Below are 26352 nucleotides of genomic sequence, written 5' to 3' on the forward strand. Positions count from 1 at the left end.
GTGAAGTGACCATGCTATTAAGATCCTACATATGTGCAAATGGCCAAGCGACAATAAAAGTCAGGCCTCTAGGCTGACCACTGTTGTCTCACTGGATACATACAGTCTTACATCCTCCATGTGCCAGACACCAGGTTACATGCATGGTATGACTCGCCTCATCTAATCTGCCACTTGCAGTAGGTAGCATCCCCCCTTCCATGGATGACAAAACTGAGACCCAGGGAGGTCAAATGACCTACAGAGGCTGCAGCACTCTCCCCCATCATATTCCAGACTCCAAAATGGTTTAAAGAAGCTCCAGGGAAGACAGGAAGAGTTGGTGGGCTGCAAATAAAGCCCCCAGAGGTGGCTTGGCAAAGAGCTCATGAACAAAACCAATTTGAGCTTCAGCTTGCATTGATTTGTAAGAGGCCAGGCATGGGGAAGTCCTGGGGTGGTGGCTCAATTGGAACCCAGAGTTTTCTACAACTTACATATTTGCAAATGATCTTGGCAATCTTTTAGGAAATTACCTGTTTTTCTGAAAATAAATCTTAATACACAGTTGCCAAAATCTTTCCTTTTCAAGTCTTCCAAGCTAATGAAATCTTGTTGGGTTAAGCTTTATTTTGGTTTTTACTACCCAGTGGAATACTTATGTTCTGTTAAAAGGGGCTCCTTCCCAGTTACCCAGGCTGGCAGCCAGGCTATCTGATTCTAAGGGGACCTTGCTGGCTCCAAGTACAGCATGGGCTCCAGGCCCTGTGCTTTTCTTTCATGGAAGTGACCACAGACAGAGACCAATGACACACTCAGCAATGGGGTGGGACAGAAAAGATGCCCAAGGCTGGGCATGGTAGTACACCCCTGTAATCCCAGCATTCGGGAGGCTGAGGCAGAAGTACTGCCATGAGTCTGAGGCTGGCCTTGGCTGCATAGTGAGTTCAAGGCCAGCCTGAACATAGCAAGACCTTGTCTCAAAAAAAAAAAAAAAAGAAAGAAAGAAAAAGAAAAAGAGAAAAGATGCCCAAGGTCCAGAACTGGACAGAGATTTCTGCACTGGGGGACCACTGTAGACATTTTTGTTTTAGAAATAACTATTCACTAGTGTGAACAGGACTGAAGACATTTCATTCTCTGACGTTCTGCCTGCTCTGCCCAGTTCTGCCCAGTAAAGACCATGACATCAGAAAGGACACACATGCAGTCACAGTCTCTCAAGGGTCTTCAGAATGGACTTCTCATGTTCCAACACCTGTGCCTGTACACATATACACAACACACACACACACACACCTACAACACAAGGGCACACATACACATACTCACCCACAAACACACCCACACCCACACAGTCCCAGGTCTAAGGTTATCGCCCCCAGGCACTCTTCCCCCAAGGCAAGGAGGAAAGGGGAGTCACTGACTTGTCCGGGTAGCTGCGTGGGCACTTCCGGGGGCAGGTAGCTGGGCAGGGCAGCAGAAGTGGAAGCCACATGCTCCTCAAAGCTGTTGATGCGAGGCTTTTTGGTGGGCTCGGGGCTGGCTAGTGGGGTGACACTATTGCGTCTCATGAGCGGGTTAGGTCCCTTCTTTGCATCCTAAGCAAGACAAAGACAAAAGAGAGAGGGAGACAGTTATAAGGAGGGGGAAGAAAAGTAGATAAGGCACAAAAAGTCTCCCCGCTCCTGGATTTTAGGGTTACAACCCAATGGACCAAGGTGAGTGGCTGGGGGGGACCTTGGGCTGCTGTCTATGCCATGATTGGTACCAGTTGGTAACAGGGGTGACTCCCTCCCACGCTTCTTCCATGGATCATTCCAAAAGGCAATCACATAATGTGACATGTGCAAAGCAGGGAGAGAAGCAATTAGAACCAGAGTAGAGAGAGAAGTCAGAGAAAAGAACCTTGCTTCCAGCCCCTAGGAGGCCCAGGAGGGGAGGCCAGAAGGCAGACTTGGGTCTGAGGCTCACAGGAGGGGGAGCAAAAGGGGTCAGCACTAAATCCCTTCTGTTAGACCTCTTCTTCTAGGATCAGCAGCACACAGGCACACCCAGAAAACAGTCCCTACTCACATACAATACTCTGCTTGTGCACAGGACACCAAGGCTTCAAACCAGCCAGGAGACCGCAGACACAGAAATGGGGCAGAAGGCAGAGCCTAGCAGCCGGGTCCAGACACCAACCCTCCTATCAGTGATGTGAGCCCCTGGGGCCCCCTGCAAAGCACAGCCCAGGAGTCTCAGAGCTGAGGGATATCTCTGTATAGTTCTGCCCCACTGCAAGGAAGCGGTCTGAGACCACTGGAGCCCAACTAATGCCCAGTGCCCTGCTGGAGCAGCAGGCAGGAGTCAGGCCAGGAGCATCATCACCTGGCTAAAGTGACCGAAGCTCCCAGGAACCCTTGTTCAAGGGGGAAGGGGGGCAGAGGGGCAGGGCAGAGAGGCCAAGGGACACCATCCGCTTTCATTTTGGTCCACAGGGAAGTGAAGCACTAAAGTGGCTGACATCTTGTGCTGTGAATGCCAAAATCTGACAGCCAAGCTCTTGGGAAATAGGGAAGTCACCTGCTTGGGGGACTCCAGGGCAGCAAGTCATGCTCTGTCTAAGAGGAATGTCTGACTATACTGGCAATGACTGTACTATTATATTTTGACAGCTTATATAAAGCAAATTCAAACTCACTTTCACAGTGCACACCTGGACAGAGATCCAGTCTGCTCCAGTAAAATTCTACATGCCCACCCCTCAATCTAAGAACTACCCAAAGTGGAAGGCAGTGATAACAGGCACTGGGTCCCCTGAAAAGCCTTCCCGCTGGCTGGCCCTCATGTCTCCCAGCCTCCTGTCCTACTTCCTTTGAATTCTTGGTTATTCTGAACCCGAGCGTGTACAGATGATCATGCCAATTGGCTGATCCTGTTTGAACCAGGGTACTGAAACTTCAAAGCATAGGGTCAGCTACCTGAAAAGATAACAGTAACTGTGCTCAGGTTCTATTTAGAAGGGGAGAATGTCTCTCCTTGAATGCTCACTTCTCAGCTCAACTGGAAACAGGAAAAGGAGGAACATAAAAGGAAAGGAAAAGAAGAAACAGACACTGAGAAGCCACAGGAAAAACAGGGCAAGAGTACTGAGATCCTAACTGTAGCAGCCAGACAGACCAAGTGCCTGCAAGCCACTCTGGTAAGAACCCAGCTAAAGGCACCCAGTCATAGGCCTTCTCAAGGTCCGTTGGCATCCTGGAGTGATGGAGGCCAGGATGGCAGCATCAGGGGCCAACACTCACCTCTGACCTCTCCCGGTGTGTGCTCACAGACTCCACATTCAAGTAGATGGACTCCACACGGCAACCTGTGGGACAAAGATGGCGGAAGAGGACACCCTCTGTTAAAGCCTCTGTCTGCAGCCCCACGGCCACCAGCAAAGACAGCCCCCAGGGCAGGACTGGGTGAGGGCTGCTACTCACCGTAAGCAACAGGTGTCAGTTTCAGAACAGTGTGAAGGGGGCATTTCAGGTAGGGCATCTCCTCTGAAAAGAGAAAGGTGGTCCCACAATTACATACGAGACTCTAGAGGAAGGGGGAGGTGTGAAGGGGCATCTCTGGACCCAGAGCTTCTGCCATGGAGACCCCAGAAGCTGTGCCCGTATGCAGGGGCATCCTCTTCCAGTACATTCCATCCTGCCCAGGGCAGAAGGCCCTAGAAAAAAATACCTTGCCAAAAGAACACAATCCAAATGAACTAAAACACCACTTTCACACAGGTAGTTGAGGTTTTTTGTGGTGTTTTTTTTTTTGAGACAGGATCTTGCTATGTATTCCAGGCTGGCCTTGAACTCACAGCAATCATCCTGCCTCAGCCTCCTGAGCGCTGAGATCACAGTTGTGCACCACCACATCCAGCTAAAATAAGTTTCTTTAAAAAGTGGAGGAGGCTTCAAATATTTGGCTTTCCAATTTTTTTTTTTAATTTTCCATAATTTTAATTTAGGTCTGTCTAGTGATTAAGCTAAAACTTTGATAGACATAAGACACAAAGTGGTAATAGCATCATTCAAGTTTTCTGGGCTGTTTGACCTTGGAGGTAGGTTGATGAGAAGAGCTGCCCCCATACTCAACCCGAAGACCCGTAGATGTGTGAAGGAGGAGGGCTTTGAGAGAGCTGTTTTATTAGGAGCTAAAGCCTCTGGGCATCACACTACTCAACAGCATTTCCTGAGGGTTGCCAAGGAGGCACTGGGTGGAGAGGACTAAGCAGAAGACCGTGAGCCAGGCCCATGGCCAACTTTTCCTAACTTCTGGCATCGTAGCAGGGTGATCAGTAGTGCGTCTTTGGCCACACGCTCTCAAGGGCCACTTTCCTTCCTCCCTCCTTCTGAGGCCACACTTGCCCAGCGGTACCTGCACTCTTATCAAGGAAGTAGGCCAGCAGGCAGCGCAGGACAGCCTGGTGGCAGATGACCAGTACGTTCTCCTGGCGCTCCAGCTCCATGATCACTGGCTCCAAGCGTTGAACCAGGTCCTGGTAGGACTGAGCACACAGGGAGGGGGCATGGTATCAGAGCAGAAGACATTCAGGAAGAACCCTGCCACTGTCCCGTCTTCTGTCATCACAGACCAGACAGTCAACCCACCTGTCAATCCATCAATCCACCCCTCCAAGTGCTCAGCTCTGCATTAGTGAAATAATCTTAAGAGATCATAAACCAGCCATCTTGCCTGAGTCCCTTCCTCTTCCTACTCCTCTCCAGGGCTTGAGGGGCAGGTGGCGCAGTGGAACATGACTGGCCATAAAAGCAGTAAGGCCCTGACACACAGCCTAGCGTGAAGAAACCTCAAAAACTCTTATACAAAAGTCCACATATATTGCCTGATTCCACTTCTGTGAAATGTCTAGACTGCAAGGCCACAAAAAAAGTAGGTGCATATTTGCCAGGATCAGGGGGTGGAGTGACCCATTTGGACTGACTGCTAACAAGTCTGACGTTTCTTTTGGAAGTGAAGAAAATGTCCTAGAATTAGAAGTGATGGTGACATGGCACTGTGAATCCAGCTGTCCTTTCCATCTGTGGTTTCACAACCACTGAAGACTGAACATTCAGGGAAGAGAACTGCATCTGTACTGAACACATGCAGGGATTTTTTCTCATTATCCCCTAAACAATACAACATAACAACTATTTATGTAGCATTTACAATGCATTAGGTATTATAAGTAATGCAGAGATAATGTATACAGGGGGATGTGTGGTTATATGCAAAGAATTACATAAAGGACTTGAGCATCTATAGATTTTGGTGTCTGCAAGGGTCCTGCAGCCAATCCCCTCAGAATATGAAGGAGTGACTATACTCTAAAAACTAGAGTTAAACACTTCAACACAGTAAAAAATGATGAATTTTGTTCCATTGATTTTATATCAATTTAAAAAACGTAAAAAGAAGGGGTGGAGTTGTGACCTTAAATAGCAAAGCTCTTACTCTTCCTGGGCCCTCCTCTACCTCCTTCCTTGTCCTCCTGACCAGGGGCCCAATGAGTGAGGGCCAACTTGGGACAAGAACACAACAAGCTGGCCCATCAGGGACTGAGGCTGGCAAATGCCCAGAAGCGCACAGGCAGGAAAGATGCCCACTAGGTGTCAACACACTGCCTGGCCGTAGAGGACCAAGAGACTCTGCATTCTCTGCTTGCACCAAGGTGGCTGCTTGCTGTGCCATAGTGAGTGACAGGGAAAACGGCCTCTACCAGCGTCAGCTCAGGTCCCACACGAGGTATGAGACAACTTCCTTGAAGCTGGCCTGTCTACCACCTCATCTGCAGCCCTGGGGAAATTCCTTGTCTGGAGTGAAGCACCATCCACTATCTTCCTCTTTCCCTGTCATTACATTTGTCATCAGAGACACATATGTACACCTCTCACTTTTGCTTATAGGAAAATATAACTACTTCTCTCTTAAGGTTGTTTATGGGGTTGCATTTAGGAAGACTAAGTCCACAGTGCAGTGATAGAAGTCTGTAGAATGGGTCAAGAAGGGTGAATGGACAGTTGCTGGCTGGTAACAGGGTCACCTGGCCCCACACCCCTTTCTTCACCAACCCCACACACACCACACACCACCTACTCCTGGCCATGATCTGCCAAATGAACAAAGGCGCAGCCTGCAGTAAACAGACAGAGCGGAGTGGGAGTGACCTGCACGCTTACCTCACCCGTCGGGTAGCGGTAGTAGTATTTGTCCTGCTCACGCAGCACATACTCCTCAGGGTACGTGTCTCTGATCTCCTCATAGGTAAGCTCCTCACAGACTCCCTGGTGGAAACACTACATTTACTCTAGGGAACACACCCAAAGGGTCTGAAGGAGATCTCAAGATGCTACCCAGGATGCCCAAGAGGGATTCTAGTACATTTGAGGGAAGGCTCCCCACTCCCAGCCCAACCTCTGACCATGATGTCCTAGAACTCACAGCATCGATCTCATTGAGTGCCTTCCATTGCTCGTAAGGGAGTTTAAGTGCTTCTGCCGTCTGGATGGTGCTCTTCAGCTGGCTGGTCCACACCCGGAGGTCCTTCAGGTTCTGCTCCTCAACAAACTTGCTCAGAGCGTTGGCAAACTGAGAATGGGAGGCGGGGTACTGACACTGAGCCCTCTGCTCCTCCAAGAGGCAGGGCAAGATGCTCATTCCTCATGTCAAGCTGGACTCTCTTGTGACTCAACAGTCACCAAGGACCGCTGACCACTGTGATATACCCTCCTAGAGTCCAGGAAACTTGGCTCTACCCTCCCCTTCCCTGCCCACACTCACTACTATGCATAGACACACATATACAAATACAAAAAAACACACAGATGAACACAGTAAAGCAGCCACAGCAAAAATTGCATGCCACACCCACCTCTAGGACCCCACAACTCCCCCACAGACAGGAGCTGGTCACCCTTCTGGCACCTGTCAGCCCAGCCCCTTCCCCTCTCCTCTCCTCCTACCTTCTTGCCTCTGCTGGACAGGCCTGAGTCGCCCCCAATCTTGCCCTGCAGGTTGTATTCATTCTCGCCATGCCGACAAAGGTAAATGGTGCGGGGCTGTACGTGGATGTTCATCAGATAGTACACAATTCGACTCTGGATGTGGTCCTGGACTCTGTTCACCAGGAACCTCCGGCCAACATCAATCACTTTGATCAGCGACAAGTCCCTGAGGAGAAATGCCACTGAGGACCACCACTCTGGCCACATCCACAGCCAAGCAGCACACCCAGACTGGGCCAGGCCCATTTCCAGAACACTTGCTGCCTAAGAGAACTGCAAGGTTAGACAATTCCTTCCTCCGTGGCACAAAATGAGTCTTCCTCTCTGCAGTCAGAGAGCAAAATCAAGGCAATGATCCCCACAGCAGGGGACAGCAGGCCCCCAGGAGAAAGAGAGAGAAAAGCAAAGAATGGAAAAGAGAATGTAGGAACTCTCAGAGGTGACAAGACTGGACTCCTTTGGACACTGATCCTCACACAGAATGATGAATCACACTGGAAAGCTTTCTGCTTAGAGATATTTGTATTGAATATGGGTTCATAACTGATTTATTTTTCTAATAAGACATTTTAAAAGTTTACTGAAGTACTCGGGGGCAAATCCTTGGTGGGACTATCAAGAAAACATTAAATGCCCTAATGTAGGTAATTCAGAGATGGTCGCAGAATTACCTACCTGTCACTTTTATCAGGGTCGAGGGGCTGGTAGCTGGCTTCATAGCAACTGATTCTCTTCATGAAGTCGTCCATGGCTTCTGCTGAGTTGCAATCTTTGTAATCCGGGCTGGAGATTTTCACTTCCTGTAACATCACAAAGAGGTAGCTGATGAATCACACTGGAAGGCTTTCTGCTTAGATTAAGCAGGATTTGGGGCTTTCAAAAGGGGAAGCCCAAAAGGCTCAGAATAAAGATTATCCTGCCCAGTGTCTAAGCAAAAAAAGAAACTGGGGGTTGAGTCACAGCCCAATCATTACATGGGGAAGATGCCTAGAAAAGAGAACTGCCGGTTGGATGGACAGACACGGGAAACCCACAAGGATCCTTTAATGAACACCTCTGAACAGGCGCCTGAATCTGGATCAGTTCAGTAAGTGAGTCACCACTAGAGAGCCTGGCTCTAACTCAGCAAAATCCCACATAAGCACTTGCAAAGCTCCTCACACCAAGTGCAGGTAACTGGTAATAAAAGGTGCATTACAAGTTGTTAGAAATGCCCTTGACCTTGTGAGGGCTCCTCTCCATCCAACCAGAGGCAGCATGCACTTGGGCACGTCTATGACCAAGCTTCAATCCCTACTCAGAAGTTTTTAATATCTGTGCTTTCATTTCTCTTTTTAATATCTGTGCTTTCATTTCTCTTTGAAAACAGCCACTACTATGAGGCAGCCACTCTTCAAAGATCCAAGCCCCCAGGGCATCTGTGTTCCACAGGTGCAGATGTTCCAGTAGGGCGATAAAAGGAGATGGATGCGTGACTGCTACCAACATGAATGTACCTCATGCCACTGAGCTGGATGTAAATTATATGTTACGTGTATTTCATAATTTTAAAAAATGTCCAAGTTCACAAATTCCTAGGTCTAACTTGCGTAGTTGCTTTGAGGTTTAAAGAAAGATTTCTGAAGAACACAGAGGTCAGGATAAACACTGAGCTGTGTAAATGGACTAAAGCTAAAGGATAACTTAGCTAAGCACATTGATGACTACTCACTGAGGAAAATGACCTCACAGCTGCACTCTGCTTCACTAACAAGTGGAACAAGGAAAGCGAAACCAAAAAAAAATCCCACAGGATGTCCCTTTGTTTAGATTATTACAACTTCTGTTTCCTTGTACCTTCAGCTTCTTCCTTTGGACCCACTGAAACTCATTTGAACTCATTTTCCTCAATTCAAATTGCCTTTCCTGAAATAGGGACTCATTTCTTAGAAATGTTTGTGATTCTTTCCACTGCCTTAGAGAAAAGGACCAATATATGAAGCTAAGGCATGCTTAGCATGCCCTTTAGAGGTGAACGTTTATACGCAGCAACACCACAGCATCCCTGTCTGTAAAGAACTGCTTTTCTTTATAAATGCCTTATTCTGATACATTTAAACTGGAGAGAAAATGATCTACAACACAAGAAGGTGACCTGAGAGAAAGTCTTCACAGTAACCATTTCTGTTCAAGATATATTGCTAGCAAGTGATAAAATTAAGAATTAATCAAATGATGCTGCCAATTCCCCTCAGTTTATGTCCGCAAGCTCCTCGTGGTCCAGTGGAGATGAGGAAGGGGCATGTCACAGGTTCATTAGATGCATTAGCAGGAAGACAGTTTCGCAACAGCCCTTCTTCCCAGACATGGGAACTCTGCTGTGAACATACTGAGTCCTAGAGGTTTTTGTTTCCACACAGCCATTCTTACTCATTAGGAACCTTAAGAGCAGAAAAGATCAGCTGGCTCCTTTCTGTCCCACCCAGAGTGGGGAGCGGCCCTATCACTCAGCTGCCAAGCTCCGGCCCCCTGCCTCCCCACATTATCTCCCGTCCCACCCAAGGCTGTGTACTGTCCTCAAAGACCCTTCGTGGAGCTGGTCCAGGTCACAGACTGAACTTCTAAGTTAAACATCTCTGTGTATCTCTCACCTCATGTCCAGCCCTCAGTCAATCCCAACCTGGGGAAGGCAGCTCCTTCTAAAGATTTAGTCACTCTTCAGGCCCCAACCTGGGCTGTTTTTCTGGGGTTGCAAATGTCCTTGCAGTCTAAGCTGCAGCATGCAAGTGGGGCTTCCTACTGTCTTACCATGATGTTGGAGGCTACAACTGTAGGGTCATCACACACAGACTCGATGAAAAATGCCTGGTGGGAATGAGACAGAAACATTAGAAAACAACAAATGCCACAAAGGGCCAACTTTGATGTTATCATCATACACAAAGAGGAAGGATGCCCTTCATCCATTCCCAAAGACGTGACAACCACCTACACACTGCCAAGTTCTTCAGCCTCCTACTGTAGGGTCCTGCCACGAGGAAGGTCCTATTTTTAAGTGGCAAAATTTGGGGAGCAGGAGGCAATGGATCGAGCAGAAATCAGCTCCCTGAGGCTTTCATCTCTCCTGAGCTTGCTGAGACAAGATAAGAAGTTTAGCTCACCTTGAAATCATTTTCTTTGGCAAAATGAAGGATCATGTGTCTCCTCTCTCTAGTGGTATTAGTGGCATCAAAAACCTGATAGGAAAAAGAAAGAGTCAGGAAGGAGAGCCAAAGTTTGAGTTTGACAATATTTACCAAAGCCACCAAGTAAATGAAACCTGTCATTTCCAAGGAAAAGCCTAAAACTACACTTCCAGGAGAGACTGTTTGGGCCTCTCTAGAGCAGGCAGACGCTCCTCTCCTGTTGCCTACAGTGCTCAAAACAGTAGGTGAGGGTGAGAACAGCACACAAACCAGCAGAAGCATGTCGTGGGAGGCTGAACATGCAAGGGACATTGGTGCAAGGTAGGCAGCAACCCCAGCCTTACCTGGCTGCTGATCAAGGGGTTAGGTGACAGAGCATGCCACAGTTGTGCTACCCTGAGACCACTTTCCTGAGACACCAGGCTGGTTACCTGCTTCCCCGGACCCACAGAGGCTCCTGTCCCCATGTGTCATCCCTACAATGGCTCTCAGCACTCTCAGGCCAGTGAGGCCACACTCTGCCAGAGGACTGGAGACTGAGCTGCCTGCATTTCCCAGACTTACTGCAATTTGTCCCCCTTCCTTTGTCAGGTAACTCTTGACATCTCTCAAGGCAGCTAAGGCACACTGCCTGCAACACACAAGAACAAAAAGCCACCCATTAGAGCAGGCCTACCCACAGGAAAGCCCAGGCCACCCCTCACAGCGAAGAAATTCCACTTCTAGGCTGCTCAGTACTGACCAGGCCTCCTGAGGCCCAGAAGCTTCCAATCCGAGGCCCAGTGCAGGCTGGCTTCAGGCACCCTTGGGGCAGCAGCACCTGCACATGGCTGTACAGTAGAATTGTTCCCCTGGGGAAACTACACAGAATCTGATGCCAGAGCCCACCCACAGATCCTCACTGGATGGCCTGGAGTGGAGTCTGGTATGAGGAGCTTTATAAGCTCCCCAGCTGATTCTAATGTGCAGCCAGGGCTGAACACCATCACACTAGGGTTTCACAATTGTGCTTCATAAGAAATCCTCTTCAGAGGCATTGACTCCCAATGAAAAGGAGTGTGCTTACTCTCCGAATGTGGTTGCTGTTGATCTGTCTCACATCAGCTTAGCTAGACTCTGGGAACAGATCAAAGCAGCAAGTCTCAGAGGCCAAGAGACTTGTCCTGACACTGAACTGATCTGACGGCCACCAGTGGAGAGCCACACCGAAGGCTGGCCTTCCCTTCCTCTTACAGATCCTTGCTAAACACGCAGTAAAACAACACCCAGGGCCTACAAAGTAGATCACATCTTACTTTCGGACTTTCATGGCTTCTTCATTGTCAGGGCGGAAGAAGTTATAGGAGCTGTATTGCTTCACAGCCTCACGGCGATACTCTCCCACATTGAACACTAGATGGAAAAGACAAGGACAGCCTGGGTAACCCAGCAGGAGGAAAGACCAACTTCCAACTGGGAGTATGATCCCCACCAAAGAGAAAACCAGCCAACCATAACACATTTCAGTAAGATGACATCTGGTATGGAAATCAGAGTGTGGCCTCTCAGTACAAGGTTACTGTCCCCTTCCTGGAGCTATAGGCTGGGAAGCAACCCTGCCTCCCCAGCCCAAGTCATAGTGTCCACCGCTGCCTGGTTTATCTGAGGCTGGCTCACTGGCCCAGCCTCCAAGCCAGCCTCACAATATCATGGCCAGAGACTGAGACTGGGAACAAGGCAGAGGAGAGTCAAGTCTAGCAAAGGTGGGACAGTAATTTCTATGCAGTGTTCAAAAGTGAGTGGGTCTCTCACTCACTGCCAGGGCTTGTCGGCCATTCTCCTGCTGGCACAGAAGCCAGTGCCAAGGGACACGTTTCACAGTCATTGAGGGAGAGCGTGGCTCAGTAGCAGAGTGCCTGCTTAGCATGTACAAGGCTCTAGGTTTAATCCTCAACACCAGAGTGAGAGAGAGACCAAGAGAGAGCAAGAGAGAGAGAGAAAGTTACTGGATACTGGCTGGACATAACAAGGGAACAAAAAATATAAAAATTGGTTCCATCTTCCAAATGTTTCCCATTTAATTTGGAAGGCCAGGCAGAAATTCATAACAGTGTCAACAGTATGACAGTATAAAACACTGGAGGACATCAGTAGAGGAATAGTATGACCAAGGGCAATGGGAATTTCAAGGAAAAACATCTGTGTAGACTGAGGTGGCTAAAGAAAGCTTCATGAAGGGAGTGAACCTAGGTCAGGCAGGATCTGGGGGAGTGGGAAAGGAGAGAATGAGCCAACAGCAAGAGAAGGATGTGGACACAGCATGGCGGAGACACAGCTGGAATAGGAGGCAGGATTAGACTCCAGAACTTAAAACAGAAGTGGCCCAGAGGTGACCCTGCCCACAGGTTCCAGTGACCTGGGGCAGAAGGTCCAGTTTTTGCAGTGTGGAAGACACAAGCACGGTCACAGTGCTCAATGTAACAGCCCTTGCCTGGGACCCAGCTCACCTTTTGTTGGGACGCCAATCCAGTTGAGGTAGCGAGTCAACTTCTTGGAGATGTAAGTCTTACCCCGGGCAGGGAGGCCCACCATAACAATCACCGTGGGGGAGTTGGTCAGCTTTGGCCCACAGGCTGGAAACCGCAAGCAAGAAACGGATCATAGATTAGATGACAAGAAGTGATAAACAGCCCTATGCCCAACAATAAACTTTAAAGAATGGCACTGAAGGGCCAGGGATTTAGCTCAGTGGTTTTGACGCCTACTGCACAAGGGCAAGGACCCAAGTTTGATCCCCGGTACCAAAAATAAAAAAATAAAAATAAATAAATAAATAAGAATGGCACTGAAATTTGTATTTCATTGCCCATTCCAAAACCCCTGGCATCTGATAATCCAATAGGACCAGAGACCTTCCCTAGCCAGAGCCCTTGAGTCACACCTTGTAGCTTGAGCCCGAGTCACACCATGTAGCTTTACCTCCTTTCCTGACAGTATGTGGCAAAGATAGTCTCAACCCCAAATTACTGGTCTGAGAGGAGGGTCCTGACCCAGCCAGCAACCCCAATCTCTAACACCAAAGTAGAAGGGCACTCCTTGAGGGCTGCAAGAAAGGGACCTTAAGGGATCGGGGGAGTGAACAGTAGGGAGAGGTGGTTTCCAAATTCAGTGTGCAAACGGAGGGGACAGGTGGCAAAAGGACTTGGGAGGTGGGTCCCACAGAGCCAAGAGATGGAGAGAAGTCAACCGTGAACTTCTGAACTTACACAGGAGGTTTGGGCAGCTGTTTGTTTGTTTGCTTGTTATGTAGCCCAGGCTGGCCTCAAACTCACAGTTATCCCTCCTGCCTCAGCCTCCCAAAGGCTGGGATTACAGGCATGTACCACCATGCCTGACTAGTAGCCACTTTTAAAAAGTACGAGTTTATCAAATGACTGTAGGTCAGGGACTCAGAAGACAGGTGAATCCCATAATTCCTGACCCACTTCCTCCTTTCTCCCCACCACCATCCTGCTGCCTGTTTCTGATGGATATCAGGTCCTCTTGAAGGAACAGGGTCCCCAGGCAAGGGTCGGCTGCAAGGGAACTGCTCTAGCCTGTGACTTTCCTGGTTTTGGGTGCTGAGTGGGTGTCCCACATTCCTCAGAATCTCAATAAGGCAAAACCCCAGGGAGGAAGGGTTTCACAAAGCAGCCAAAAGAAACCCTCTCTGGAAACTGAAAGCCCAGTATTTCCTTGGCTGCCACCTTGTCCCTGCGACTCTCAGGCAACTCTTGCATCCTAGTGACAAGCTCACAAGCCAGAGGCTGCCTGCCAGCTCCAGCTCTGCTGTCCTCACCCCCTCCTGGCACAGGCAGCCCAGCCTACCGGGAAAGTTCTGAAAGCCACACCATCAATGTGGGCAGGTATCAGATTTGGCCAGAGGCTCAGATGCAAGGATAAGCCTAAACCGCAGGGGGAAGGAAGACATGCCACCGCCCTAAGGACAGGGCATCCCCTAAGCCTAAGTGGGTCATGGAGCACCAGCCAAGGTCATCGACTCTGCCTCCCAGACAGGGAGGCTCAGAGCAGGCAGCAGCATGTGGTCTGCAGGGGCTCTGTTTCCTTGCTGATAGTCCAAACAGGGTGCAGGACAAAGTGAGGCTATCAGGGCATCAGGAGACCTTCTAGAGCCATATAAAGCTCTGGCTGTATTCTCTCAGGTTCCAGAGGCCTGGGAACAAACAGGTTCCTAGAGAACAGATGCTGACCACTGCAGAGGGAACACCACCACCATCACCACCACCACCCACACCCTTAGGTGATAAGCATGTGAGTGAGTGAGCCACACAAACAAGTACCAAGCAAGAGGCCTTGTGTCCCCAGGTCAGGAGAGATTCGTAAGACCCACCCTAGTGTGTCCAGGGTTTATTCTAGCAGCTGTAATGACACATCAGAAAAGTGACAGCTAGAGCCGGGTACTATGCTGTGCTCTCAGAACTCTGGAGGCCAAGGCAAGAGTGTTTTCGGTCAGCTTCAGCAATTTAGCTAGTTCAAAGCCAGCCTGGACTACACAGTGAGATCCTGTCTCAAAAAACAACAACAAAAAAAGGAAAGTGGTAGCAAGGCTGACATTTTTTCACTGTGCATGGAAACAGTCTGCTCATTGGCCTTTACCCAGGCCACTGTCCCTCCTCATCAGGTGACCCTGCAGAGCCAACGCTCCTGAGAGCACCCAGCATGCCTGGAGACAGAAACACACACAGCTGTGTACACACACGGAATACTTCAGCTAGAACCGCACCCAGAAAGCAGAGGTGAAGCTGACTGATTTATCAAATAAGGGATTATGTCTATCCACTAACCACAGAAGCAAATCTCCTCTGGCTGTAAGCACTTTGGAAGGGAAAAACAAACAAGACAGTAGACACAGCAGAGTTAATACCTTAAGGCAAAAGTTCAGGTCAAATTCCAAACCCAAATAAACCATCACTCCCAAAACTGGCAAAGCAGAAGCCATCCTGCCCATTCTCAGGCTGGGACTGCCAAAGGGGCTATGGCTTTCTCTAGCCAGGTGCCTGCCCTCTGGACCATGGCACTGAGGGAACGACAAACCCTTTTGACTAAATTGCTATCATTCTGTTTTGTTTTGTTTTTTGGCAGGAGGGGGGGTGCCTAGGGATTGAACCCTGACCCTCTTTCATGCTAATAACCAAGGGCTCTGCCAATGAGCTACACTCCTTAACCCAGTGGTGGTGAACCTGTGGCACATGTGCCATAGCAGGCTGTTTGTATCATTAAAAATTCTAAAAGGTTCGCCATCACTCTCCTAATCCCTCCCCACCTTTTCTTAAACTCAGCACATCTCAAATCCTTCCATGAACCTTTAATCTTCTATCCCACTTGAATTCCCCAAACCTTCAGCTTCTTCTTCTCTACAGAACTTTTTACTGCCCAAAAGGAGACACACCTAGCCCTGCCACCATCCCCCACTCCTGTACCTCTCTCACCACCCCTCCTGGGTCTCTGCCTTTTCTTCTTTCCTAACAGCACAGGGATTAGGGACAATAAATTCAATTTAACACACAATCTTCTGAGGCAAATCTTATGTCTCGTTTCACATTATATAAAAGTTTAATACTTTTAAATTTCTGACAAAAAAGTCTTTATGCTAAGAGGCATTTAAATGTCAAATCTAAATGTCAACTTAGACATACATAAGAGGTAGATATTCACTATGTTAGAGAGGAAGGAAGCCACTGTCTAAAGAGCACCAGGCCCCAGGGGAGCTCAAACTAAAAGTGTTGCCCATCTCTAAGGTCATAGTCATGGAGTAAGATCTCACAGAAAGTCACCAAGTCCCTGAAGCTGAGCCTCCACTCTACAATGTCATCATGTCCGTGCACTCACTAGTTTACAAGCCACCTGCCCTGGGTGCCAGGTGTAGGAAGGAGGCAAAGGGGCAAAGCAAGGTGAGCCTCTGAGCAGGACCACTGAGCCCAAACCTGCCTGTCCACAAGCGGGTCAGACCACGCTCTCAGTTCATGATGCACACTGGCTACCTGTACTCATTCCATGCAGACAAACATGCACAGGACACCAAAAAAAGACCAGAAGGTTAGCTAGTGAGCACACGAGCTGTATGCTATGGCCAAGGCAGCTGATTATGGAAAGAATCTGCCAGAGAGATGGGTAGGCCCTCTACCTTGAAGTGCTTATCTCCTGTCCTCAACCACCCTGATTCCTGGAACCCATCCTCAGAATAAAGACTGTTGGGAAGACCCTTTGCTGTAGCCCCCATACTTCCCTCTAACTTCCTCCTACCTGAGGCTCTGCAAAACGCTAACCTTAAAAAAGGATTTTCAAATTCAGTCTGCTCTTTTCTGTAAGTAGATGAGTTACATTTCAACTACAAGTTCAAGGGGAAGAAATGGAAAAGGCCATTTATGACAGAACTGTGAACCAAGAAGGAATCCATCCCTGTAGCTGCCTAAGGAAACAAAGATTGTGCCTGTCTACAGGGACCATCTCGACCTACTCTCTAGAGCAAAGACCTGTTTTGGTCCTACAGATATACAACTGCCCTAAGCGTGTCTTCCTGGAAACAGACTTAATCCACTTGGCCTGTGAGAGACCAGAATGCAGTACACATTTGGAAGAGGCCAATGCAGGTCACAGGTTGCTGTCTCCTGGACACAAACCTCTCTTCTCCTGGTATCAGATCTGGCCGCAGGACTCTCAAAGTAGGCTGGGTTAACTCGACGTTTGCTTGCCTCACGGGAGTGGGCTTGAGGATTGGGGGAGGGGTGGAGAACGCAGCTGACAGACACCTCTTTCCAAAGCTCTCTGCACTATTTGATGGTTACAGCAATATATTCATTACTTTGGATGCACATTTTAACTGTCTATTTGATCTTACCCCTAATGAAAGGCTCCATATAATCTCAGCCAGCAACACTGTGGGATGGGGTATTTTAGTGACTCAATGACAACCTTGAGAGTCAATACAATAGCACAGTGTGAAGCATGCAAGATCAGGAGTTCAATAAACAAGAGTTCAAAGCCTGGCCTCATCGCTTCCTGGGACAAGCTAATCTCTCAATGTCTTTGTCTCCTTTTCTGTTCAGTGGAGGGATGCTTCATAGACACTACTGTGGGAAAAATCTGTGGCATAATTCATGTGAAATGCTTACTGCAGAGCCCTCAATCAGTACTAGCCATCAGGACTATCATCCTTCTGGAGGGACAGAAAACTAAGCCCCCCAAATGGACAGGAGTCACACAGCAAAACCAGCAAGTTTAAGAATTCTTTCCTAAATGGCTATTAAGTATTCTTAAGTGGCTGTCTGGAGCCTTTTAAAAAATAAGGGAACTGGGCTCCATCTGAGACAATTCTAACTTGGTATAGGAGCTCTACTATGGATTTTTTTTTCTTCTCCAAAATCATACTCAAATGATCCTAATGAGCTCGGGCTAAGAATCTATGCTATAAACTGTAGGGGGCCACCTAAGGACAAGGCAGGGATTTCTCAATAATACTCATCCATCTTCCTTAAGTTAGAATATCATGCAGGAGTTGGCATAAACTCCTATAAGAGGAAAATCTATCAGTGTTTGAGCACCACATCCCCCTTCCTTCATACGCAGGCCCCGGTTATGCCTATTCTAAATCCCAAGCAAAGATCAGCTGGCAGTCTCACTCCCTCATAAAGGAAAAACTGATGCTATTTAAGACAAATCTGCATGGACCAGTATCAATGACCCCTCTGCTCCACGGAGGATGGCAACCTTTTATCTAATGTCCCAAGTCCCAACCCTTGTCTCAGGACCCACCACACTGCATGGCACCCCTCACAGCCCTATTAAGTAGACAAAAGTGTAACCTACTTTACAGATGAGGAAAATAAGGTTCTGAGTGGATAATAACTCACCCAGGTAAGTAAGGAGGCTCTCAATTTTCAGGGACGATAAATAAACAGGAGAACCAGCAATTGGTAGCCAAGAAGTTACTTCTTGGCAATTAAGTTGATTCACAAACTCAGTAAATCTCCCCAAGATACTGTGTGCATTTGATGAAAACTGTGGTCCTAAAAAAGCATTTGCCATGATGTTGGAGCAGGTCACCGAACTCCCATGCTTCAGAGGCGGCAGTATCATCTCCTTGGGGCTCATCCACCTGGAGCTTTCTGTTGTTGCCTTACTGTTCGTTGCATCTGAACAGGAACATTCTCTATCCCCTCCTTTAGTAATGAACCTCAAAGGAATCTGCTGCCCACCCTCCATGAGGAGACCACTGATAAAGATGGTAACAAATTTAGGAGAAAGAAAACCTATCCAATATTCCAAATGCTATTAGAGAAAAAAGTTTCCTTTTCTCCATTCCAGTAAGAGACAAGTGTGACTGTATGAACTGGGAATGACACCACTGCCTGAAATTTTAAAAAGTGTAATAAATGCCCAGGCTGCAGATATTTCATAAGGAATATGTCCAAGACTACACCCCAGCGCCACATGGGAGGATTCCAGGAGCTGGTGTGACAAGCATCTTAATCCTTTTGCTTTAGCCACTCGAACCTCCCTCTCAAGCTCTGAAAGGTTCTGACAGTTATCTCCGCTTCTTCACAAATCTCTCATCTCCATCCTATCTGTCATCTGCACTTGCATAAGAGACGTACGTGCAGGCTGTTGGAGTCTAATGGATGGGTTTCCGAAACTAGGAACATGGTCCATCCCTGCATGCTGGTGTCTCTCCACATCACCACTGAACTAATGTCAACTAATCTCCGTGCCCTCACAGAAACTCCCAGTGTTTCTCTCAGATCTCAACCTGGGGGCCGCCTAAGAAGCCTATGTACATGCACACACAGGACCGTGGATTTACACGTATACATAAAAACCAAGCTATATGCCATAAAAGTATGACCTACTGTAGTTTACAAATGCGCTACAGGTAATATTTGTTTCATTCAAAAGTCAAAAGGGGGCAGGGCTTATTTCTGCATGTGGTCTTGGCCACATCTCCCTGGGGCATTTTTACACAAAGACAGCCAAACCACCTGCAGTGTTGGTTTGGCAAGCACATCTGAAAGGGCTGGGGCACAAGGCCTGCCGAGCCCCCAGTTCTGGGCTACCTTGCCAAGAAGGAAGAACAAGACTTCTAAAGGCTTCCCTCAGAACCCTCAGGTCCTGCAGAGGGACCTGCTACTGCACTGGCCCAACCTGCCCCATGGGAGGTATGGGGGGACAGGCAGGTCTGGGCAGGAAAGCCGGTGACTCAGACCCGGCAAAGCTCCAGGCAAGCTGTCACATCCTGCGGCGACCATCCTGAAACACGTGGCAGCGGAGAAGCCCAGCTGGCAGCCTGGCACTCAGGTGCCCTCGGATGACCAGAAGCCACCTCTAGGGCTTTCACTTGGGATTCCACAGTTACCCATCTGGCTGCCTACTTGGCCTGGGCCAGATACCCACCAGTCAGCTAGCCCCTGTCCACCTGATGAGCACCTGCACGTTACCTAGAAGGGCAGTGTTGCCTTACAGCCATTCCAACCGCGCTTCCCAGAGAAGGCTTACTGCAGCTAAGAATGGTTCCAAGGGCACCCTCCCCAAATCTTTTACACAGGGCGACAGGCAGAGCAGGACGCAACTGTCAGCAAATTCCGAGCACCGGGAAGCCTGTGTGCGTGTGAAACGCTGCCAACAGCGCAGTCACCAATCCACACATTTTCCCCCAAAACCAGAAGCTAAGCCTCGGTTTCCGGTGACTCCCCTGTCGCCCCCAGCACGGACGCCCCGGCCGTCGCCAGTGTGAAGGAAAGACGAGGGAGGTGGGAGATGGGAATTGAGGGAGGACAGAAATATATACGGAGGTAAAGAGAGAAGAGACAGAGGAAATATACAGAGAGAAAATGTTGTACAGTAATGGACAGACCAATATACAGCAGGGCGGGGAGAAACAGCGCCCAGGTAAAGTAGGGTGACACCGCCTGAGGAGACCCGGAGCCGCAGGAGGGGCGGAGGGGCGGAGGCGCGGGTACGGGGCGGGGCGCGCGGGCGCACGCTTTCCGCAGCCGCAGCGCTCGCAGCCCAGGCCGGGCACGCTCGCCGTTTCCGGGGCCACAGCGCCCCCGCAGTCCGGCCCAGGAGGCGCAGCCCGCCGCCGCCCAGTCCCCGCTGGCCGGGCGCGCAAGAGCGCGCAGCCCGCAGAGGGGCACCAGCACAAAGCGGCCGTACACAATGCCCCGGCCCTGCACGCTACGCACCCCGCAGCCTGGCCCCGCGCAGCTGCACTCACATCTGGGCAAGGAGGGCCGGTGGTCGATGGGCACCCATATCTTCTGCACCCGGCTCTGGGTCAGCTCCAAGGGCATCTTCGCAGCTGCACTCGGTGGCCCGCCACCCCGAGAGGAGATTCCGAAAGTGTGGGGGAAAGAGCGGCCGCCCACCCCCGGAACAAAGGAGGGGAGGGGTGCGTGCGGCGGCGGCGCGCTGCCGGGGAAACGTGCTTTGTGCTAAGTCCTGGGCGCGCGCGTGCGCGCGGGACTGGGCTCGGCGAGGGGCTTGGGGCTGCGGCTGCCCGCACGGCCGGCTCAGGGATGCTCGGGCGCAGTGACAGCCGCGCTCCCGCCGCTCAGCACTCCCTCTCGCCTCCTCTCCAGCTCTACTGAGATGCCACATACACCGCCCGGCCTTTTCAAGTGTCGGAGCTTGGCAGCGCGGCGCGTCAGCCCCAGGGCGGGCCGCATTCCTGGCGTCCCAGCCCCCTTTCACGTGGGGAGGAGGGTGGGCGAGCCGGGAGGCGGCCTGCTGGCGCCCCCTGCGGGCCGGCGACAGCAAAGCACGTCCAGCTCTGGCAGCCCAATCCCCAACTCTGTGAGAAAGCCCAGCTCCGGCTGGCTTTTTACCCCTTTTATTCTTCACTCCAGTTATCCCCTGGCCCAGCTTCCCAAGATAACCCTTCATCTGAACAGTGCTGGGAGGGCCTCAGCGATGCAGCTCTGTCCAATATGGCCTGCAGCCTCCCGAAACCCATCCCCTAGGATGCTGGTTGAAATGCATCCCTCTGATTTGGCCTTACTAGCAGCGGAGCCCCAATATTCTGCATTTCATTTACGCGCTCGGGGGCGAGTATAATGCACGTTGAGACCCAGGCCAGAGCTGCTCCCCGATTACCCGTAAGGCGCCACATACCGCGACCCCCACCAACGCGGGCTGCCCTTCCCTGTACTTTCATCTCCCTTGGGAATCGGCTTGTGCTGAGCACTGCGCCCCTCACGGGCCCCAAGTCCGGGAACTTTTGAAAGGCCTGAGTGCTGAGCAAGAGGAGGAGGTGGGAAAGCCCCAGGGGTTAGACCGAAGAGGAGCTTTCCGGACCGGGCGCAGCTGCATCTTGGGGTTCACAGTCCCCAATAAACCTTTAACTCCCTGAGTAGTCAAACAAAACTAGACCCCGTCCCCACTAGACCCCATTCTTTACCTGACAATTAGCCCCGGAGTAACTATTTAGGGGAGGCACCTTGATCATGCAAACTTTATAACCTATTTTATTTTTCCTACACACACTACAGCTTTACGTCGCCACTTTTGGGGGGTGTACATGCCCTCTCGCCTTTCCTGGTTCTCGTAGTTTGCAGTGGCTCGCAACAATCGCGACAGTTTGTATGACAGTCCTGTAGCCAAGTCACGGGCCGTGCAGTGAAAATCTGGGGCATTTTTGACGGGGACCACCGTCCGCTGAGGCACGACATGAATGTGACTTTAGCAAGGAAAGGCTCGGCACAGAAGCGCTTCACTGCCCGGCCGAGAGGCGCACTCTTCGCGCTGAGGCTGAGCTGTGATTGGTGGGAAGAAGGCGGTGCTTGCTGAAACCCACGCTATGGTGGGAAAGTCTGCGCAGAGGCTGCCACACGTCGCTCACGTCCTGCATGCTCTGCTGGGAGGGCTCCCGCTCCCTGGCGGCGGGCACAGCTGCTCCCGCCTGGCTCGCCTGGCTCGCCAGCCCCACCCAGGCCCCGCCCTCTCCAGCAGTTTGGCGCGCGCAGGGGCTCCAGAGCCCAAGAGTCGCCCACCTGGCCAGTGACCCCTCCCCCACCGGGGGATACCCCCTGCTCCAACCCTCACTACCGCCCTCCCGTCCCTCCAGCGCCGCGCCGCCCTCCCTGGAGCCCCAGCTCCCCAGACAGCTTTGCTGACGGTCTGGTTTCAGCGCTTGCTTGGGCAGCTGTTCAGAAACCCTATGCACTGTACTTGGACTTGTTTTTCTGCACTGGGAGCAAATGCCAGAGGTGACACCCTACAATGCCCAATGGAGAGTCCCAGTCCACTCTTGAAATAAGAATGGGACTGAAGAAGAACACAGCAGTCAGCGAGTGCTCGAGCCACTAGGAAGCGTTCCCAAACTGGGATTCACAGGGGTCAAGGAGGGTAGCAAGCTGTGGACAAGGAGAGCCCCCAGCAACCGTAGTGCGCTCGCCTGCTACTGAGCCACTAGAAATTTTGCGTAAACCTACAGGCCAACCCAGGGGACCAGGTGGCTTTCTATGATCTCCAAGCCTGCAGTTGTTGGTTTTCCTCTAAGGGGAGCAGGGGTGGGATCTTCACCCTAAGGTGAAGAGCTTGACCTAGCTAACCATCTGATCAGGGTCAGCTGTAAGGTCAGGAAAGTTGACTTCCCCAGCTGAGCATTCACAGATAAGGCACTTTCCCTGCCCAGTGTCAATAAGATTAACGTTGTGGGCGTCCAGAACAAAGATTAATTTCTTCCCCAGTCCCCTGCACTGGATATGTATAATTAGTCGGCAAAGAGAAGTCAACTTAACTCCTCTGCTGCTTGGAATAGCTAAGTGCAAACCAGTAGTGCTGGGGGACAAAGACGAATTCACACTTGTTTCGCTCTTTGTGTTTGTTTGTTTGCTTGCTTGCTTGCTTTTTATGGCCACCTAGAAACTCTTGTAGCCCCAGGTAAATTAGAGTTCCTATGGGAGGTAAAATTGCTTCAAAAAAAAAAAAAAAACACTTACAAACAATTGCAGCTACCTGTGTATTCTAAGTATTTACTAACTCAGAGTTTGCCAGCTTAGACATTCTCCTCTTTCCCTAGTGCTATTAATGACCCCCTATCTTCACCTCAAATGTGGCCCTCCAGGGTTTCACCAACTCCCAAGTCCCCAAACTAGACATTATAAACGAAGTCCTTCAGAAAGGCTGCCAAGTATGTGAACATTCCTTTAATGCATCACCATCACATTTGCACAGCCAGAACATCTCCAGTCACTCAGACAGAGTGAAAATTTTTCTTAGATTCTGAGTCATGGTCCTAGACCCTATTAGAGCCAGATGGACAGCCCCTGATCTTACGTGAAGGCATAGAGGGAGGTCTAGAGATTAGAGAGATCAAGGAATCAGGTTCAAGATCAAGGAAGAAAACCAATTAGGTGAACAGGGTGTTTCTTTGAGATGGGGGGTGGGGGGAGGTCCCAGTACTTGACACAGACAGCAGATAGCTGTCTCTTCTCCAGGGACTCATGATAGACTCACCATAATCCAGGGTGCTGAGGGGAATCATAATTAAGGGAAGATCAGACTGTGATTCGGAAGATCTCACCCAGAACAATTACACTATTTGGAAGGAAAGCACAAAGAAAAACCTTCACTGTGAAGAGGAGTCATTAGCAGAGTGTTTACTTAAAATGATAGTCTAATATTCATGAAGAACCTATCAAGTGCCTCTTGTGCTGGTGCAGATGAATTCATTGTCTATGTTCAGCCTTGGTGAAAAGGTGAAAGAAATGGTTTTTCTCCATGACCTGTGTGCCCACTTTCTGCTGGCCAGTATCATCTGACCCTTAGTAGTGTTCCAGACATGCCTGTAATGACAGCAATAAGCAATCTCATTTCCATGGTCTTGTGCCAACTAGTTAGATTTAAACCATGCTCATCCCCAGGGAGAGAATGAGAGTGGTAACAAGCTGTGGCAGGCTGCGAGCAATCAGAAGTTGCTAATTAAACAAAAAGTGTCATTATTTGCACCTCTGAAAAATCCCATGTATGAGAGAGTGAAGGGAGACACCAAATAAACAGCAAAACCAAACCTTTTATGATCACCCATCAAAAGCCAGGCAAGAGGGTTTTTTAAAAAAAATATAATATTTGTAGCCTGGTGCTGTATGTAATCCCAGCCACTCAGAAGATTGAAGCAGAAGGATCATGACTTCCAGGCCAGGCCTGGGAAATTTAGTGAGTGAGAGCCTGTCAGAGAGAAAGAAAGAGAGAAAGAGAGAGAGGAAGAGAGAAAGAGAGAGAGAAAGAGGGAGGGAGGGAAGGAGGGAAAGACAGGAAGGAAAGAAAGACAGGAAGGAGAGAAAGAGGGAGGGATTAAAATATTTATAACTCATAGGATTTAAACAGATAAACTGTCTATACAATATCACATAGGAGGTTGAAAAACCCAAAAGCATAATGTGTGCACAGATGATTATAGCAGTTTTTATTCAAACATGGAAGTCAAAACATAGAAACAATCGATTCCCTTTGGTAGGTGAATGGCCAAGCTATGGGACTTCCAGACAATGGAATATGATTCTGTGCTAAGAACTGCGCTAAAAAGACACAAAAAGGCATACAAGAACCTTAAATGCATATTACTGAGTGAAAAACTAATTTGAAAAGATTTCAAACTGCAGGATTCCAACCACTGTCCCGGGAGTTGGGGGAGTGGAAATGGGGGAAGAGGAAGGAGATGGGAACTGATTTTACTGCCAACCTAAAACTGCTCTAAAAAATAAAGTCTATTAAAAATAAAAAGGAATGTATTATTGTTCTATAGGTGCCATTTCTTTGATCTCCAATCAAGTTGATTTAAATTTCTTCTCATTATTAGAGTTGGCCAAGGCCCAGCTTCTGAATCAACTCAAATTGTGCAACATAATTAAGTCCCTTCAAACTCTCCAGCATTTCCTTTTCCATGTTACTTTACCTCCTGTGGGCCTTTCCCCTTCTTAAGGACACTCCTGAGCCTGGGACCATGTTCTTGAACCTGCCTACAGGTATTTGATATCTGTATCACACCTTGCTTTGAAAGTCTTCATCAGCCTCCTCACCCTATATCAAACTGTAGAGTGTTTGTGTTAACATGTATTGTATTGTGACTTCAAAGTGTTCATGTATTTTAAAGATCAAATACAGTGCACCTTCAAGTTACAACCAGCCTGACATATGAACAACTTGGGTTATGACTAGAATTTTAGTTTTAAACTTACAACTCAAATGCTGGCCACTTGTGGTTCCAAATGGTCTCAGATACAGATTTAATACTTAAAGAGCTCTGGAAGGAACATTACAACATCCTTTCTAATGTGGAGTTAATTGAAAAACCCTGGGCCAATGTCTCTCTAAGGACCCTGATAGTTTCCTGTATACAGGACAGAGACTTTGAAGGATATGTAGAGAAGTCTGAGCCTACATTTGACCAACCTGAGTTACAACCAGCCATCAGGAACAAATTGAGTTCATAAGTCCAGAGTCCACTGTATACTATAATCTAGTTCACAGTATTATACCAATGTCAGTCTACTGGCTTTGATATTTTATGACAGTTACATAAGATGTTACCATGGAGGAAGCTGGGTGAAATGTTCAAGGAACTCTATGTACTATTTTGCAACTTCTCATGAGGCTACAGTTATTTCAAAACCAAAAGTTAATTTTCTTAAAAAAATTTAAATCAGTAATGGTTTACTCAAATTCTGAAAAAAATGTGTAGTTTGTATATATTCTGCCAGTGAGGGAGGAATGACTTGGTAGAAAGATAAAAATGTCCATGATGATTTGCATGTATTGATAAGACCATTGCTTCTTCCAAGTGATACATAATATACACACAATTTGCACAAATCCTGCACCTAAAGAGAAACAGAATCAAGCTCCAAATGTGTCAGGGTTTTTTGGTGGGTGACTATTCTATTGTTTTCAGCTTTATGTAGACCTTTGGGAGAATATCAATGTGTTTGTAGTCTTTGTCATTAATGGGGATGCTTAAAATAGAATTCTGAGTTCAGCAGAGGTCTCTGAGCGGTTCATGCTGAACCTCTTGCCTTTGGGTGAAAGTGGCTCAATGGATAACTCTCCACTGTGAAGTACATATTCGGAGGGTGGATACTTAATACAGCTACAGTGTTGTGGGGCTTTGGGAAATGATTAGAATTTGATAAGGTCAGCAGAGT

The 26352-nt window shown here is 48.9% G+C and overlaps 1 protein-coding gene across 13 annotated transcripts in view; it reads right to left on the reverse strand.

Annotated features, from left to right (window-relative positions):
- Pfkfb3 (6-phosphofructo-2-kinase/fructose-2,6-biphosphatase 3) overlaps nucleotides 1-26352 on the reverse strand; it is an 82061-nt gene that overhangs the window by 7085 nt on the left and 48624 nt on the right. For 8 of the 13 annotated variants that reach the window (XM_087181977.1, XM_087181979.1, XM_087181975.1 and 5 more), the window contains exons 2-14: nucleotides 12664-12789; nucleotides 11473-11569; nucleotides 10742-10808; nucleotides 10154-10228; nucleotides 9801-9857; nucleotides 7689-7813; nucleotides 6972-7179; nucleotides 6451-6597; nucleotides 6189-6293; nucleotides 4384-4513; nucleotides 3450-3512; nucleotides 3270-3334; nucleotides 1407-1580 (exon numbers count right to left, since the gene is read on the reverse strand). In XM_087181977.1, coding sequence (XP_087038103.1) covers nucleotides 1407-1580; nucleotides 3270-3334; nucleotides 3450-3512; nucleotides 4384-4513; nucleotides 6189-6293; nucleotides 6451-6597; nucleotides 6972-7179; nucleotides 7689-7813; nucleotides 9801-9857; nucleotides 10154-10228; nucleotides 10742-10808; nucleotides 11473-11569; nucleotides 12664-12789 — 1439 coding nt within the window. Of the gene's footprint in view, nucleotides 1-1406; nucleotides 1581-3269; nucleotides 3335-3449; nucleotides 3513-4383; nucleotides 4514-6188; nucleotides 6294-6450; nucleotides 6598-6971; nucleotides 7180-7688; nucleotides 7814-9800; nucleotides 9858-10153; nucleotides 10229-10741; nucleotides 10809-11472; nucleotides 11570-12663; nucleotides 12790-20394; nucleotides 20835-26352 lie in introns of those variants that run through there. The other 5 variants (XM_004854529.4, XM_013075804.2, XM_004854527.4 and 2 more) reach the window with 5 other exon arrangements.

This window comes from Heterocephalus glaber, unplaced genomic scaffold (assembly GCF_053883595.1).
Source record: "Heterocephalus glaber isolate CG9 unplaced genomic scaffold, H.glaber_assembly_v1.0 deba00001472, whole genome shotgun sequence".
Taxonomy (NCBI): Eukaryota; Metazoa; Chordata; class Mammalia; order Rodentia; family Bathyergidae; genus Heterocephalus; species Heterocephalus glaber.